The 19,171-nt window shown below is 39.5% G+C and overlaps 1 protein-coding gene across 7 annotated transcripts in view; it reads right to left on the bottom strand.

Annotated features, from left to right (window-relative positions):
- Positions 1–691: 691 nt before the first annotated feature.
- Positions 692–19,171, bottom strand: part of ARAP2 (ArfGAP with RhoGAP domain, ankyrin repeat and PH domain 2) — a 157,501-nt gene continuing 139,021 nt past the window's right edge. For all 7 annotated transcript variants that reach the window (XM_084900314.1, XM_084900310.1, XM_084900315.1 and 4 more), the window contains 6 exons: positions 17,446–17,585; positions 15,075–15,157; positions 13,364–13,399; positions 11,426–11,489; positions 7,106–7,240; positions 692–2,849 (listed from right to left, as the gene is read on the bottom strand). In XM_084900314.1, the coding sequence (XP_084756440.1) occupies positions 2,460–2,849; positions 7,106–7,240; positions 11,426–11,489; positions 13,364–13,399; positions 15,075–15,157; positions 17,446–17,585 (848 nt within the window). In that variant the 3' untranslated portion in view covers positions 692–2,459. The remainder of the gene's footprint in view (positions 2,850–7,105; positions 7,241–11,425; positions 11,490–13,363; positions 13,400–15,074; positions 15,158–17,445; positions 17,586–19,171) is intronic.

Genomic DNA, 19,171 nt, shown 5'->3' with positions numbered 1-19,171 from the left:
CTTTATTTATTTTACAACCAGAAGTTTTTACCTTTTGACCTGTTCACCATTTTGCCCACTCCAAACCCTTGCCTCTGGGAACAGCAATGTATTCTTTGTATCTATGAACTTGGTTTGTTTGTTTGTAGATACCCCATATAAGTGATATCATATGGAATTTCTCTTTCTCTGATTTATTTCACGTAACCTGTCCTCAATGTCTATTCATGTTGTTGTAAATAGCAAGATTTTTTTTATGTCTGAATAGCATTCCATTGTATGTATAGTGTGTGTGTGTGTGTGTGTGTGTGTGTGTGTACACCATCAATGGACACCTAGGTAGTTTCCATATCCTGCTATTATAAACAATGCTGCAATTAACACATGGGTCCATGTATCTTTTTGCATAGTATTCACATATTCTTCAGGTGAATAACCAAAAGTGGAATGGCTGGATCATATGACCATCCAATGTCTAGTAATTACTTTTAGGGCTACAGAAATGATAGTTAGAGTACCATCACTGTTTGTGTTAGGTCTGCATATATTCATCATTAAAAAATAGAACAATATTTGTATTCATGTACATGAAAAAATGAGCTAGTTTTAAATATATATTAAACTCAAATTTTTTAAAAAAGGAAAGATAACCTATTTGATTTAATTTATGACAACCTTCAACTCTGAAAATAGAGACAGTCACACTCAGGTGGACTTGTAAAACAATTTTAATTTTTACTCAAAATATATGAGATATCATTAGCCCTTATCTTACACTTGGAAAAATGGAGAGCATTGTACATGAAACAGAAGCTATTAGATTTGAAGCTCAAGTTTCAAAAATATTCAGATAAGACAAGTACACTCCCGATACTGTTCCCATTGTCCAATGTTGTCCAACATTAATTTTCATATGCCTCTTTACAACATAAATATCACTTACTAGGAATAAATGTTTAGTTTGGATTTTTTTTTCTAAAATACCAAAAGGCTCCACAGCAGTGCCCATCTATTGTATAAACTGACCAGCAGTTTTCTCTTCTTTGAAAAAATTCCAATCTATTTGGGTTAAAAGAATAAATATCATATATCCAGAACAAACAACTGTATCCACACCCAATATAAGTGATCAGCGTTTCACAATGAGGAAACTCATAGCATTTGGCAGCATATTCCTGTATTGTGATCAGACTGACCCAAGTATGGTCCTTTGTATACAAATTCTGATAAAGATACCCGAAAAATAGAGGGGGGTAAAAAGAAATGCTAGGGATAAAGCATCACTCTGTAAAATAAGTCCTCATGGAAACCTGCCCGATCTGATAAAATTCTAAAGACACTGCTAAAAAGTGCTTCCCCTCCTATGAATGATGATTAGTGCTGCGGGCCCTAGCGGCATCACCAGCTCAGTAGCTGATCCAAAGTGGATGTAAAGATAGGGCTTGGCTCACCTACCACCCACCGCAGAACGGCCACATACTATATGCTTCCAGTGAATTCTGACAGTGAGAGAACCATGTTACAACTTCACTTAAAAATAACAAGAAGGGGGCAAACACAGTAAAACAATAACAAAAAAGCCACAACAACAAAACGCTGTGATGATGAACTGTGTTCGTACCAAAACCATGGCGAGGAGCTCTTGAGAACCACGTTCCCGTGCACAGCAACAGTGCCAACGGCATGCACTGGGCCCTGTGCTCACGCCTCCAGAGCAGTGTGTTTCCTCTCAGCAGCCACTCAGAGACCTGCATGTAGGGAGTGCAGACTGTGGCTGGCCCATCACACCCTGACGAAGAGTGGCCAGTGCCATCAGACATGTTCGTTGGCCGAGCCAGACTCTTGGGAAATACTTAAGTCTCCAGACATCATCTTAACAAGCCCTTTCTCAAAGGGGAACTAGAATACATCTGAACCTCCTCGGCTTTTAGAATGCTTTGTTAACCTCTCGCCTCTTTTTAAAGCCCCAGTGTTGTCTGATAGGCAGCCACTAAAATGAACTCTCCCCGTTTTCAACTCCCTTCCCTTTCTTTCCCCTAAGGCAGACCCTACGTAAACCCAAAAACATGTGTTAACTTAATGGACAAGATTCCTCAAAGTGCAAAATGTGTTACACATAGTTTCATAGGCTTCGTTTGAACAGCACTTTATACAATACAGTACAGGTGGATCTTTGTGCTCATAAATTACACCACTTCAAAGACACCTAACTTTAAAAGGTTGGCCACTCAAAGTAACCCAAGGATTTTTTACACACACGGTTAATACAGTTGCACTGTACAAGCTTTGTCCAGACCAAAATAAAGTTAATCTTACACGTATCACATATATACACATATATATTTCCAAAGGCTCTTCAAATGCGTACATACAGCCAGACACATGGCACAAACCATGAATTAACCTGATAGTTCACTTTCTGATTTGTACACGATCAATGTACACGATATATATATATATTTTTAAAAAAACCTTACAAGTCATTTTATTTCTTTCTGCAAGATCTGGTCACCCTGTAACTCTTTCGGAAGGGTTCTGGACCGCTGTAGAACCACGCTAAGTTCTTTGATGACCTGGGACGGCAACTTATTATCGGCGTCCAGGGTGGCTCTGCCGTTCCTGTCCTCGGCCTTCCCCAGGGTCTTGGATCCTTTAGGGCCTTTCTGAGGCCCAACAAAGGCCTCTGCCTCGGCCTCCGTGTCCTCCAGGCAGTAGAGGCTGCGGTGCTTCCGGGTCCGGTGGCGCAGCTTATCGTCCCTGTGCTCCAGGCAGTGGGCCACCATGGAGGCTCTGTCCTTCAGGGTGCTGTCCCCGGGCTCCTGGTCCTGCTTCTCGTGGAGCCTCAGCTTCTCCAGCTCCCCCCGGGCGCTCTAGGGGAAAATGAAACACCGCATGGGAAAGCCAGACGTGGCAATTCACACTTGAAAAATGCATTCCACAGGAAAGCTGAGACTTCATACATATCACAGCTTATTTCCAGGATTTAAGGTCTAATTTTGACACAAGTGGCTTCCCTAAATGTAAATTGTAGCTGATCTGAGAGCTGCAGTTGTGGACTAAAATGGAGACCATGGAAATTCATTTGAATGTGCGTTTAACGCAGAACTTCAAAGACGCCTTTCAGGGTAGTTATTTATTTTTTTATTTTCAGGGTACTTACTTAATCCGAGTGTTGTTTTTTTTTTCAAACTTCCCTCTCCCGATTCCCCTCTGCTTGGATGTGGCACATGTCCGTGCATCTGTCGTTCTGTGGTTACACTCACAGCACCCAGAGAAAAGGAAGTCTCTGTGGCCCCTGAGTTGGGGAAATGTTCTCTGTACCACAGCCCCTCTTCGAGATAACAGTGTATTAAAGACTCTGAGGAGTGTTATCACAGAGAAATCCTCTTTCTGTGTTTTGTGTTTTTTTTTTAATCTTCTCCCAAAATATTTAGTACAGTCTTTCCTCCCACATAACATTAGAATTCCACAGAAATATTTTTAAAAATGACTAAAGTACACATTCGTTCAGTAAACTATAAGGACCTACAGGCACAGGAAATCCATTGTCACAATACCTGCCATGGTACAGAGGTATACTTTCTTTTAATTTTTCCCCCTCAATTACTGGTGTACAACATGGTGATTAGACATTTACATACCTTATGAAGTGATCACCCAGGTAAGTCTGGTCCCACCTGGCACCGTACACAGTTACTGTGATAGTGTTGAGTCTATTTCCTGTGCTGTGCTTTATATCCCCGTGACTGCTTTTATCAACTGGCAACTTCGTACTTCCAATCTTGTTTTTTCCACCCATCTTTCCAGCACCCTTCCTGTCTGACAACCACCAATTTGTTCTCTGTATCTATGAGTTTGTTTCTGTTTTCTCTGTTCATTTATTTTGTGAGGTATCTTTCAGAGTCCACGTGTAAGTCCACATCATATGGTCTTGTCTTTCTCTATCTGACTTATTTCCCTTAGCATACCTTTTAATCCTAAGATCTTGTTGTAGCAAATAAGATCTCATTTTTTATGGCTGAGTAATAGTGTTCAATACTAATGAGATAAGTGTTCCATTATATATATATGTACTGTATCTTCTTTATCCTTTTGTCTGTTGATGCACACACAAGTTGCTTCAATGTTTTGGCTATTATAAATAACGCTGCAACAAATACAGGGATGTATACACTGAGTATTATGATCTCTAAATGCGTAATAATCTGGCCACTCAGTGTTTGCATGTGTGTGTATATATTTTAGAGGCCTGGTGCATGAATTCGTGCATAGGTGGGGTCTGGCTAGCCTGGCCAAGGGGAGGGGACATGGGCGGTTGGCCAGCCTGCATGCTGATCAAACTCCTGAAGGAGGGGACGATTTGAATATCAGCCTTTTATTATTTAAGATATACACTGAGTGGCCAGATTATTATGTGTTCAGAGATCACAGTAATCTGTCCATCAGTGTATATCTTTCAAATTAGTGTTTTGGATTTCTTCAGATAAATGTCCAGAAGTGGAATCATTGGCTCATAGATTTTATTTTTATTTTTATTTTTAGAAACCTCTGGACTGTTTTCCACAGTGGCTGCACCAATTTACAATCCCACCAACAGTACACAAGGGTTCTCTTTTCTCTACAACCTTGCCAACACTTGTTGACTTATTAATGATAGCCATTCTGGCAGGTGTGAGATGGTATCTCATGATTTTAATTTGCATTTCCTTGATGATTAGTGATGTTTAGCATATTGTCATATGCCTATTAGCCAGGTCCTGTATGCTTTCTTTGCAGAATGTCTATATAGGTTCTATTACCACTTTTTATTTATTTATTTTTTTAAGTATTTCTTTTTTGTATTTTATTGATTTAAAAAAAAAAATAGATATAACCACAGATGAGAAACACCACTGATTGGCGGCCTCTGCAAACCCCCTACTGGAGTTTGAGCCCCCACAACCCGGGCATGTGCCCAGACCAGGAATCAAACCGTGACCTCTTGGTTCATGGGAAGATGCTCAGCCACTGAGCAACAGCAGTGAGCCCTATGCCCATTTTTTAATTGGACTGTTTTTTGGTGTTACATTGTATGAGTTTGGACAACAACCCCTTATTGGATGTATCATTGGCAAATATCTTCTATTCAGTTGTTTTATTCATATTCTGTTGTTTTATTCATTTTGTTTGTTTCCTTCGCTGTGAAAAACCTTTTTAGTTTGATGTAGTCCCTTTTGTTTATTTTTTTCTTTCATTTCCCTTGCCCAAGGAGATATTTCAAAAAAAATATATATATATTACTAAAAGCAATGTCAGAGTTAACTTCCCATGTTTCTCACCCCTGCCCCAGGAGATTTATAGCTCATAGAAAAAATTTTCAGTTTTCACTAATTTTGTTTTAATGCCTTTAAACTTTCAAACCCCCCACCCCACCAACTTTGGAATATTTTAAACACTTTTTGCCTATACATTGGATCACTAAATCACCACACTTAAATTTACAAAAAAATCTTGGGTTTAACTAACTCATTAATTTTTTATTAATATTTCATGGAGTTGTTTTAAAAGCTTTTAACAGTATCTTCAGTGTTTTAGTTCAGTTCCCTGGTCTTAAGTATGGTAAAAACATTGTCTCTGAAATTTAGAATTTTGTATTAGGTAACAATTATATATTGCACAAAATTAGTGCATTTTTTTGGGGGGGTCCCTCAGCCTAGCCTGCAATGATGCCAGCATCCCATATCCCAGCTGGCATCTGGCCAGAGGCCCGCCTGCCCTCCCTTGTTATGCAAGGGATGCTGGGGCTCTTGCTGGGGTGACACCACCAGTGTCCAGCACCTCCGCCACTATGGGCACCAGAGTGATGGTTAATTTGCATATTACCCTTTTATTAGATAGGATTATCATTCAAATTCTTAACAGGTACTGATTAATGTATTTTAATACCAATACTATAGCTTTTGCTTTGGGCCATATTGATCCTAAGACAATGTCAGGAAAAGGTGGGTCACTATAGGGCATATCCACTCTCTATGTTGACTTCACTTGTTCAAACTGTGTCTCCCAACCAGGGTTTCTGGGAAACCTGATCTTTGGGATTTTAAGCTTCTAGATTAGCTAAAGAATCCATAGTTTTGTAGGGCAGTTTATCACCCAGAATGGCAGGAGAAACAAGCTCATGGTTTCTTGGAGGTTTATTCTTCTCTTTGATTACATTAGTGAAGAAGGACCAAGTAGACAACAAAGGTAATAAACCAATATTTCCAAAGCTTTTATCTTTTAGAGAAGAGTATTAAAATGTTAATTAGTGTTCACAGAAAGATAGGCATGGACAAATAGTTTTAAAAATCTGATCACTAAATTAAAATGGCTTTAGTCTTTCCAAAGATTTCTGTTTGGAAAGCAAGGCATTCAAACAGCTGAATTCCAAACCTAGCTTCGAGAAGAAAGGCCATCTTTTACATGTGTCTCTTTCCAGAGACTCAATGTGCTGAAATGTGCATTAGCCCCAGAGCAGGGAGTTTTGAGCATAAACAGCCTCCACCCTTTCCTGAAGAGCCTGCACTTCAAGGCCAGGTTGATTCCACTTCTGCTCTCCCTGCCCCTCAAGGTGAGAAGGGAAACAAATGGCGGCTTTCAGGAAAAAGTGCCCAATCTTCTCTCTTGATGCTCAGAGGTCATCCTGCAGTTCCTTAAGTTAACTGGGACACCCCATGGGTTCCCAAACCACTGGAACTTGAATATGTCACCAGAAAGTCAGGTGACCAGGGCTTCAGCAGATGTCTGCTGCCATGGGCTCATTCTCAGATTGTTAGAAGTAAACCTCTAAGACTAATTTGAGACTGATTTTACCACATATTTAAAATGCCTCGGCTACTTTAGAGATAAGGTATTGTGCATATTTAACAGTCAATGGCATCATTAAACTAATCATTTCAAAGAAGTTAAAAAAAAACCCCACAAAACTCCAAAAACGTGCCATAAAATTTCTCATGTTTTCTTGACAGATGTGATTTTTCTTATGCTTTACAAAGGAATTATTCTAGATATTTTTGAAGCCAAGGAATTAATGAGTGCACTCAATCACAGTAAGACCGAAGAAAACAAATGCTAGAGTGAACATAAATGAAATAAAGTCCTAACCCACCTCGATATTTCTCCAGGCTTGGGTGGCGTTTTTCTCATGCTGGATGGGAATGAGAGGCAGACCTCCGATTTTGGGGTTTTTGGTAATGGAGCGTTTTCGTTGCTTCCCAGCGGGTGGCCGTATGTCATTTTCATGCTGTGGAAACACAATTTCTTGCCGTTGGTGTGTGAGGTGATGATGTGTGTACACCCTGTTACAGAACCACTGGCCCGCTTTTCACACACACACACACACACACACACCCGGTGACCTGCTTTCTATGAGAATGCCATCTGGCATTAGGGTACGAGCCCTGAAGGCAGCATCGCTGGAGGACATAAAACTCTTACATGAACTGAGCTCTGAGATCTCAGTTCAATTTCTAAGTCTTAAATACATGCCTTCTGTATTACTTACCAAACCAAAAGGGGTGAAATATTTTAAAAGCTGGCACATCTCCTCATGGGAGAAAAGGAATATACTTGTCTACACTTCTCAGCCCTGTAATCAAAGTACAATAACTATGCGTTCATGTTTGTTCTCTCCACCAAAGAGGACTTCAGTGTAAACATAATAAATTGATCCTGTGTAGCCCAAGTTAACCTTAGGGACATCATCAGAAAAATTAGCCTTAATTGATGACCTTTTAAGAAAGTTACTCTTTCATCTAATTGGTTTCCAGAGAAACGTTACCTTGTACACATACATTTATACTGAAAATCATTGTTCAACAGAGAGTGTGGCACATTTGTTCTCAGATTATTGACTACAAATTCTTGCCACTGAGCTGTTGTAGATATGACTGGAGAAAATTTAATTTTGCAACTGGGAAAAATATCCACAGGTAAAAATATAAGCTCTTGACTGATAAATCCTTGAGATATGAGGATAAAAGAAAAATCTTTAAAGATTTTTCCACTCCTCAGGGTACATTCACTTGTCAGATGTTGGGAAAAGCAAATTGATTTTCAGACAACCATCTATGAAAGAAATACAGAACACCAACTATAAAAGGAGCAGCTTACAGATGTTATGGTGAAATGAAAAACATTAGGTAAGCTATATAGCTGAATGCCTAGTCTTATTTTCCACTACTCTTAAGACTCAAGAGAGTCTTGTGCTTATGTTGCAATTAGTATTTTAATGTAGGGTATTATAGCACAGAATTCATCTCAACAAAGGCTGACTGCATACCCATTGTAGAATAGCTGATTTATATTGAGGGGCATACTGCTAGACTTAGGGCTTATCTATATACATGTAATATCGCCTTTCATCCTCAGTAATCCTATAGTGTAGGTCCTACTTATTACTAGACTTAGTGGATATGCAGAAGGTCTGCCCTTGAATTTTAACACAATGAGGACAAGTGGTTTTATTGCTAGCTTTACCCAGTGGCCAAATATGTTTCTATTGAAGGAGTACAAAAAAACATTTTACATAAATGTTAAAGGCACGCTTTACAATGAAATATCACATTTTGAAGTTATTTATTACATGTTCTTATAAGCTAATATCTTTTTAAAGTATAGTACTTTGTAAGATACTGTGTAATATGAAGCAAGAATTCTCATGATCCATTCCCAATGTGTTAAGGAAGTATTTACCCTGGTTTAACAAATCAAACGCAGTAGATGTATGTAATATTTTAATCAGAGGGAAAGTGACAAGCTTCCTAATATTTTTATGTCATGGTCCCACACTGGATAAAATAATTTTGATGTTATATACATGGGATGTTCCCAACATGTAAAGCTGGGAGAAAACTGGTTGGGAAGAAAGTGGCAACCCTATGAATTGTGCTTCCGCTTTTACTCACTGATGGAATAGTATAGTGCATGCGTTAAATGACATTCTGAGGAACCTAAGAGAAATGCAGTTTTCAAACACGTTTTCTTTTCCTGACATGATAAACAATGCTCTAGATACTGCCTAATTGGGTGTCACTGAATGGACCCAAGGAGTATTTTTCCCAACAGCAGAAATCACTAGATCTAAGTAATATGTTCTGATACTTATAATTATGTACAAGTGACTTCAAAATTTCTCCTGCATAGATCATATAGCTGAGATCATACTTCCATTATTATAACCAACTAGAGGCCTGGTACACAAAATTCGTGCACAGGTAGGGTCCCTAGGCCGGTGATCAGGAACGATGGAGGCCTTCCTTTCCTGCCTTCCTTCATTCCGCGCCGCCCCTTGGTCAGTGCACATCATAGCAAGCTGTTGAACTCCCAGTCAGTCAAACTGCCAAGAGGGCAATTTACATAGTAGCCTTTTATTATACAGGAAGGGTGATCACATCCCAAAATCTTCATTTGTCTCCCACTCTCTAGTTTCTTTCCCCACTGCTTTACTGAGATATAACTGACAAATGAAATTGTAAAATATTTAAAGTAAACATGATGATCAGAGAAACACATATACCATATCATTTCACTATATGTAGAATCTAAAGAATAAAGTAAACAAAGTCAACTGGCTCAAAAGACAGAGCGAACTGGTGGTTGCTAAGGGGAGGTGAGTTGGGGGACCCAGCGTAAAAGTTATACAATAGTCACAGGGATATAAACTACAGCATAGGGAATATAGTCAATAACATTATAATAACTATGTATGGTGTCAGGGGGGGTTACCTGAAATATTGGGGGGAATTGCTTTAAAATATATGAATGTTTAACCACTTTGCTGTACACCTGAGACTAAAACAAAATAATAAATGTAAGCTGTAACTGAAAAATAAAATTAGGAAAAAAAAAAGATTGACAGAGTCCTTCCTCTCATGAAATTTACATTTTAGTAGGAAAGGCAGAAATGGAAAATCAAAATGCACAAATGTTTGTACTGAAGTACAGGAGTGAAGTGCCCCTAGGAAGGTCTAAATGGAGAATGAGGAAGTTTCTCTGAGAATGTGACCTGTAAACTGATATCTGAGGCGGGGTGAGGATAGAGATGGATATCAGAAAGGTATTCTGCTCACTAGAAGGACTAATTATAAGGGAGGGACACTTACTATTGTGTGTGTGTGTGTGTGTGTGTATGTGTATTTTTAACATCTGCTACGTTCTTGTCTGTTTCTCAATGGAGGTGACCCATTAAATCCTTAAATCCCAAAGGAGCTTTGTATTGACATTAATCCTGAAATGTGGGCTGGACAAACAAAGGGAATTGGGCTGAGACCACACAGGATAAGCGAGGCAGGGAAAAATAACTTCACCCAGAGAGCGGCATCTGCTTCCTGGCTGTTTATACTTTGATTTTCAAACTGCAGAATGGACTGACTTCAATTATAAAAACAAAAACAAAAAATCAACTTAGTTGCACCACAAAGAGATAGTGTAATAGTTTTCGATTCTATAGTTCCAATTTTAGTAAAATACTTCAAATGCAGCTTTTTAAAGTAGGACCTGAACATCTGAATTATCAAGAAGTCCCCCAAAAGAAGAAAAGTCTCTTAAAAAAAGTTAGCAACTAGTCTTTTTCTGCAAATGTAGTCCCAGGTAGTTATAGCGTCAGGCTGAGAACAGTGTTTATTAACCACTGGAGAGGATACTAAATTAAAGGAACAGAGAAAATGACCAGATTTTGGGGGTGAATTAACTTCTCTTGTAAGAGGAATGGGGAAGTACATCCTCGGTAATGAAGAGTGGCAACTGAATCGTGACCGTGAATTTCAATGCTCTTGTGCGAAGCAATGCTGGAATTCAGCCAGACAAGGCTGGGAGGAAACCAACTCTACTAATGGGACTGCTGAAACCTTCCCCCCAAAAGTGAGCCCTCCTCCCAGAAGGAGACTGAATGGGGAATGGGGTACATGTGTTTGCCTCTGGGTTTAAACCAGTAACTAAATATATGGTCCTACGCAAAGGATGGAACCTTTGTTCATCTCTATTTCCTCGTCATTAAGAATCGTCATGCATAGTTTGCTGCAAGGAACACACATATTAACTCTTTTTGAAGTTTCAAGCAAATAACATGCATTAAAGAAATGTAGGTTCCCGTCCTTATTGGTGGATAGGCAGGGGAGGGGAGAGTAGGATCACGTGGGATTCTGGTAGGGTGGCAGCTCAGACAAAACTCTATTTCTTATCCTGTTGTCTTGTCTTGAAGCAACACACCTCTCCTAGGCTGCGGACCTGCTGGGCTGGCCAAAAGCCTCCATGACGAGAGCAAACTCTCTTTCAAAGAGAAAGGGATAAATCCTGATGCTTACATATTAAAAATATATAAATGAGTAATTAAAAGTATATGCATAAATTCAAACGTTACTGGAAATCACCACCATTTCCCAGACACCATCAATACACGTCCCTGGACCACTGGAAACAGATACCTTACCTGGGCAAGGAAGACACTGGCCATCCACTCCATCTGGGTTTGTAAACTGTCACAACACAGGTGCCTGCAAAGCAAGATGTATGTCCATATAAATCCAAACGTCCACTTTCCAGTGTATTTGGTAACTAAGGGATCAGAAATCCCTATGGTTTCCCTGATGGATGGCTTAGCGCAATCAAAATGGGAGGATCTCAGTACAGGTTGCTTAGTATATGATGTCAGAATAATAGTGTACCAATGGCATTTTAAACAAAATATAGCTAAGGTTTTGATAATTGCTGAACGACAATCAGCAATATTTTTGGAAAGGCAGAGAGGTCAATCTCATTTGCTTTTTCAGGTGCAAGATGGTAAAATGTTTTTTTTCCCTAGAAACTTCCAGCTTAAGAAGAAAAATGTCTGCATGTTTTCTTAATAGCAGATTTTTAAAAAGGCTTAGACAGTCTCCATCATTATGATGATAAACATTAATACCCACAAGACTCATGAAAAGAAGCTAAGTGAAAAGAACTGCTGCCTGTCCAATAATACCTCTTATTGAAAACTTATATATACAGAGCGCTTGCCCACAAGACTCACACAGTCCATCAGGGGAGCCGGGAATGTAAACAAATAAATTAAAACAGCGAGAGAAGTGAAAAGAGAAACAGCACGCTTGGGGATGGAGGTTGTTTTCCTATAAAAGGAAAATCTTATGACTGACAGCAAAATGAGAAAATGGGCATTCGATACAACCATATTTTTTTTATATTCCTGTATAATAAAAATACTTTCTAAAAATGTTAAAACTTCTGAAATATTCTTGCTTCATTGAAAGATTATCATAGAGACACTGTCCTTTTCCATTTACCATATCCAAGAGAACCTTTCTCAAGGTTTTGATTACAGATCCTTTGAATTACACACCAATGTGTACAAAATACTATAGATACAAAGAAGACATAGAGATGAAAGGTGAGGGTTACAGGACTTAGGGGCATCTGAGCTATGGCTGAGTGAAGGACAGCGGAGTCTGCCAGCTGGGCAGGGAGAGGACAGTGATGAGGCAAGGGAGCAGCAGGTGGAACGGATGAAGGCTCGGTAAGGGGACCACATCTATTCAACATGGAGGTAGGATACAGCAAGGCATGTGCAGTGAATTCAAGGCCTAACTTTATCATTAAGTAAAAAGGGGAAGTCACGGGCGATGAAGCTGATGGAGCCCATATTTAAGGGCGTTGCATGCCAGGCCTACACTTCCGTGCTTTATCCTGTAAGGTGACGGGAATCACCAAAGAGTTTTAATGCAGGGAAGAAACATGATACATTTTAGAAAGTCTCTTTGGGGCTGGATGGAGAACGTCCTAGAAGACAGAGGCAAGGTCCGAGGCAGGAAGAGCACTTAGAACTCCTGCACTAATCCTGGCAGATGAATGAAGCAGCGCCCGAGGGTGCGGGGTATGGTGAGTTAGAGAGACAGGAAGAGGCATGTCGGTACAGCTTGGATTCCTCAGACACAGGAAGGTAAGAGAGAAGGAGACTTCTAGTACAGTCTTTCGGGAAAGTGGCTCGATCCGATGATATCAGTGGAATCCAGTAGAGAACAGTTTTGAAACCAAGAATTTCCTTTTGTAGCTGAGTTTTAGCTAGTTCTTATCCCTTATTTAAAATTGAATGTTGCCTGCGTGTCCCCTAAGAGCTAGGATCCCACACTCATAGTAACTAGGAAGAAATCAGATACAGTTGCTCTTAAGAGATATGGGCAATTAGGATACATGGGATTGGAATGGACCTAAATTCTGAAAGCAAATACATTTTCCTCTTCCTAGACTCTAAGTGTTTAGTAAAGATTTTACCTCCGCTTCCTGTCTATCGATCTAGCTGCCAAGTCACAGCATTATCAATTTACGGAGATTACTATCCATACACCAGATCCCCCAACGGCCGGCGGGAACTTACCACTGATGTTTTTCAGAAAACGCTGTCAGTCCCCAGCTGCGCCACATGAGGAGAAAACACAAACACAGTCACAATGATAAACCTAACCAGCCTGGAAACAGGATGGGGTGCTGAGGAGGTGACATTTAACAATGGAAGTGCATAACAGAACGGGTACCCACCATGAAGATTCCACGGGTGTGATTTATCTAGAGCACATGTGTCAAACACAAGGCCCGCGGGCCAAATCCAGCCCGCCAGGCCTTGCAACGTGGCCCGCACCGCGCTGTCATCACTGCACTCCGCTGTCAGTTTAGGACATTGTCAGTTTATGACTGTTCAGTAAACCATTCGGCCCGAGATTTAGGCTGGATTTTAGATTTTGGCCCCTTCTCTGATTGAGTTCGACACCCCTAATCTAGAGGTTGTGGAGGGATGTGGCTACCCATTTAAATATGCGGAGAAAGACGGAGGGAAGGGGCCTCGGGATGTCAGGGGGCAGTGGGAGAAGCCTCTCAGAAGGGAGTCTTGGCTGAGTGAAAGCAGATGTCTAGAAAAAAATGGCCAAAATAAGATAATATTCATACTGACCTGCTGATAGTGTGAGAATTGAAAAAAATGTGCCCATTGCAATGCAGGTATTTGCATTGGGCTTACAAATTAAGCATGGAGGCAAAAGCAAGAATGTTTTGAGTCACAAACCATGGAGAGTTCATTAAAATGAAGTTTCATGAGATTAGATGTATATGTAGAAACATTAATTAGCTAAGTCAAAAGTAATTTTTGATAAGCAAGTACAGTATGGCCCTAGCCAGGTGGCTCAGTGGGTTGGAGCATCGTCCCTTACACCACAAAAGGCTGCAGTTCAATTGCCAATCCCGTCACATATGTAGGTTGCGGGTTTGATCTCGGGTAGGGGCACGTGCAGGAGGCAACCGATTGATGTTTCTCTCTCACATCAATGTTCCTCTCTCTCTGTCCCTTTTCCTAAATCACTGAATATATCCTCAGGTGAGAATTAAAAGACGTAAGTATAGGGTAAACCGAATGCTGGGTTGATTCGAGTGTTCAAGAGGAACAGAATGTTTAGGAGGGGTCCATCTACTATGTGCTGTGGATTTACTACCAAATTCGGCAAAGCAAAAAGGGCAAATCAGAGAGCCAGGCTAGCTAGGCTGTCTGTCTTCTTCTGGGCAGACCTGCCTGGGACATTCCTTGTGTCCCCAGGCTTTGGCTGAACAAGGGACGGGATGCTGACACACCCAGGTGTTTCCCAGCAGACAGGGCTCCTGGGATTTCTTGTTCTACGAAGGAGACAGGCACTCACCCAGGAGCTGCCTTTGGGGGACTGGCCTCCCTCCTCAGCTACCCACACACATTCTCTGGATCTGGCTTCTTAAGAAACTTGTCTACAGCATAGTGTATAAAGTTAGGCCAGTGGTCGGCAAACTCATTAGTCAACAGAGCCAAATATCAACAGCAAAATGATTGAAATTTCTTTGGAGAGCCAAATTTTTTAAACTTAAACTTCTTCTAACGCCATTTTTTTTCAAAATAGACTTGCCTAGGCGTGGTATTTTGTGGAAGATCCACACTAAGGGGCTAAAGAGCCGCATATGGCTCGCGAGCTGCACTTTGCCAACCACGGAGTTAGGCTAATGCCTCTGATCCCAATTCCTTGAACAGACATATATCCCCATAACTTTTCCAGTCCTCCCCTTTCAAGCCTTACCTTGATGGAGGTTTCACTTTCTTCCTCACTCCAAGATAAAACTTCATTGAGCTGAGAGGAAGCATTTTGTCATGTTTGCTACTCTGTAAGGAAAATAAAAGAGTATGTAATTGAACAGACTTCACAAATATCCTTGTTATTTGCCTTGAATGTTAATGACTGGGTTTAGAATTGCTTAGTTTCTCCAGTGTTTTATGAATGTAATACCAGCTCTTAGTAAATGAAGATCGTTTTGATTACAATGTTGTAAATTTAAATAGATAATGTTGGATATATATGTCTGTTTATGTATGTATATTTAGACACACACATAATGACCCCTTATTTAAAACAGCTGGAACCGGATGTGTATCAGAATTGATAATTTTTCATGTTTTCATATTTTAAAAATAATACAATGCGTATGCAATATGTCACATAACTCCACCACACTACCAGTGTTGCTTGGGGCAGCACCCTTTATTCAAATATATTCATATTTCTACATGAAAATGCATGATATTTCATATGGTGTGAGATAAATAAAGGCTATAAATATTGTTATAGACAATGTTTGTAATACCCTCTACCCCCAACTTCCTATGTTGAAACCTAGTCCCCAATGTGATAGTGTTTGAAGGGGGCCCCTCGGGAGGTGATTAAGGCATGAAGGTAGAGCCACATGAATGTACCAGCGCCTTATAGAAGGAGGCCGGAGAGCTGGCTCTCACTCTTTCCACCAAGTGGGATCCAACTTGGCAATCTACAACCTGGACAAGGGCCTCACTAGACCCCGACCCGACTGGCCCCCGATTCACATCCAGCCTCCAGAACTGTGAGAAACGAATGCCCGCAGTCTATAAGCCACCCGGTCCATGTACAGTACTTTCTCACAGCAGCCTGAGCTGAGGCAAAATCATCTTGGTTTTTGGATTTCAGAATTCTAGAAAACATTATGAACCTATATAGGCACATACTGAACTATCTCAAATAGCCATAGTAATAAAAATTAAATTCACAAAAATAGACTATAAAAAGAGAATTTATAAACATTAGCTTTAGATTAATTACACATTCTCCATACACATTCTGGCATATTTATTTGTGATTGATATTTTAAAAATGTTAATCCTTGAACACAGAACATCAGGAAGGTTGTCTGACAGAAGCAAAACTTGAATTCTTATGCTTTAATTTAAAAACTTAATATCAAATCACCCAAATTTTATGATTTATCTTTGCATACCCTGCAATAGATTTTATACAGATAATAGCCATGGAATTAATTATTAACACAAGCAGCCTTATATCCTAAGGAAATCTCTTGTTTCAAACTGTAGCAGACAGAATGTATAACTGAGAGCTAGGGTGTGAGGGTCACAGAGACCTAGGTGCAAATCGGCCTTGCTCCTTATTAGTTTGAGGCATCATGTGCCTCTCTCAGCTGTTTTTTCTTTAATCCTGACCTGAGGATATATATATTTTTTTTATTGATTTTTAGAATGAGTGGAAGGATGCAGGGAAGAGACAGAGACAAACACTGATGTGAAAGAGAAACAGACACATAGACTGGCTGCCTCCAGCAGAAGCCCCAAACAGGGACAGGTATCTAGCCTGCAACTGAGATATATGCCCTGGACTGGAATCTAACCCTGGACCCTCAGTCTCAGGGCCAAAACTCTCTATCCACTGAGCCAAACTGGCTAAGGCCTTACTTCTTCCAGGTTGCAACTTTTATGAATAAAAGCTGCTTATGAACATTCCTGAACAAACACTTTTATGGACATAATAACCAGGAACAGAATTGCTAGGTCCAGCGGTAGATGTTCTAATAAACTTATCTAACAGCTGCACAACATTTCTATACAGTGACTGACTGTACCCTCCCATCAGCAATGTATGAGAGTTGTAGTTTAATCAACATCTTCGTCCACATTAGGGGTTGTGACTCTTAAAATTTTAGTCATTTTAGTCAACATAAAGAGTAAAATAGTATATCAGAGTTTAATTTGCATTTATTAATTTCCATTAGCTAAACTCAAGCCACTTTTGCCTTAGGGCATGACACACTTTCCCAGTCATTTTATTGACTGAGATGCTGACTGATATGCTTGTTTATGTAATGCATTTTAGACTTTTCTTTAGGACTTAAGTCATTCCCTGCTCTAAAAAATGTGAGGTGCTTCATAAAGGCCAAATATGGAGTTCTTCACTGCGCTACTCAGTGCATTAATGTCATAGCCCAGAGGCTGAGAGGAATCCTCAGCTTACTCTGCAATTTATTTTATTTCCTACAGGCCTTGACTTCCAAGAGAGAGGGCTGAGAAAGGTATAAGAATGTTAATACTCACACAGAAATGTGTGCATAGTCAAATATTACATATGCAAATACCTTCAGGTCCTTGTAAAGAATGAGATATCCATCTCGTAAAACACAGTGCCGATCTTGAAATTTATTTCCAGACAGGATTTTAGATGGTTCTTCTTTGATTTTCAGGGATCCCTCTTTGATACTTTCCATGGCATTTCTCTCTGTAAAGTACATTATTTTTGTAAGTGAGGTACATTTTCATTTATTTGGAACAGAATATAAAACATTTTTATTCTTTCAGTTTTGATATTATAAAGTATAATAATAACTTGCTTCCTATCATTAAGTAGCCTGTGGTTAATTTCTGGGAATAGCACATGTCAGGGGCGTGTTGGACAAGTTGCAGATCCACTGACTGGATCTATTTATATCTATAATACATAGGCCTGCCTATGGTGTTTCATTAGCACTTAAAACATGGTGAGTCTCAATCAGGATGTGCTGTAAGTATAAAATATACTTACAGATTTTGAAGACAGTTCAAAAGAGTAAACAAACAAACAAACAAAAAAAAACCCAACTCCCAATTTTGCAATATTAATTACATGTTGAAATGATAATATTTTGGATATGTAAGTTTAAATGAAATATACTAAATATACTAGCAAAATTAATGTCACTATATATATATATATATATATATATATATATATATATAGTGACATTAATGTGGATACTGAGCAACTTAAAATTACATCATCATTTGCCTCATATTTCTTTCAACAGCACTCATATAAGAATGCAAATACACAGGTAAAGAAGAAAACCTCTACCATAATTCTGACACAGGAATCTAAGAATTTTTAAGTTGTTCAAGAAATTCCTGCCAACATGAAACAGGTAAGAGTAACAAGGCAAAATGGCTAAGGTAGAGTATTTAACATCAACTACATTTCATATGGAATACTGTGATCGTCCCACACACATGAGTCTTTTCAATTAATTCTATTAAGAAAACACCAAATTTGCATTTGCATAAATTTATCAATCTATCTCCACAAACTTATGATGTATAAGTGTATCAATATATTCCCAATCTAAAACTTTCTCCTGGAAATCCAGACAATGATCAGCTGCCTGCTTGAGACTTAAAGTACAGTGGACAGAAAGAACACTGAAGCCAAGTAGCCATGACGCTGTCATTATGGTGCCAACTCCTAATAATTTCCTTTAGAAAACATTCCCTTACTACCGAGATAAAAGTGAGGTAGCAGTCCAGAGAAATTTTGTCCATAATTTCCTCAATTACAAAGCGAAGGAATGAGATAGTCCTATAATGGAAGATCAAAACATCCAAGAAAAATGACCCAGGAGGTATTTCCTTGACCGGGAGACACTGAGTGTTAGAAAAGATGTCAGTGACCATGGCGCTGAATCACCTTTCTGTGCCTGAAAGCTCTCCATGCACACAAGCATCCTGGCCTGCGGGAGTCACTTGTGTTTGTATTTACATTTATATTTAAATAGTCTTCATGCATTTAGATTTTCAGTTCCTTGTGGGGGGAAAAAATAATCCTTTACATTTTCCACAGATTCCTGCATGAAAGAGAGCTAACAGAAACTTATCAATTGGTTTTCTCGGTACCAAATAATAACATGAGAAAAAGTCAGGGCATTCCTACTCTATCTACAGTGAATATCAAAGACTATCATCAAGTCCAAAGAAAGTACTTCCACTTGAAGTAGACTAGGTCTTACCTCCGGATTTAAAAAAGATTTGATGGAAGTGCAATGTAAATTATTTTAG

Source organism: Pipistrellus hanaki (genome assembly GCF_964339955.1).
Source record: "Pipistrellus hanaki genome assembly, chromosome: 1".
Classification (NCBI taxonomy): Eukaryota; Metazoa; Chordata; class Mammalia; order Chiroptera; family Vespertilionidae; genus Pipistrellus; species Pipistrellus hanaki.
Note: the sequence above shows the minus strand (reverse complement) of the source record. Positions and strands in the feature narration are given on the sequence as shown.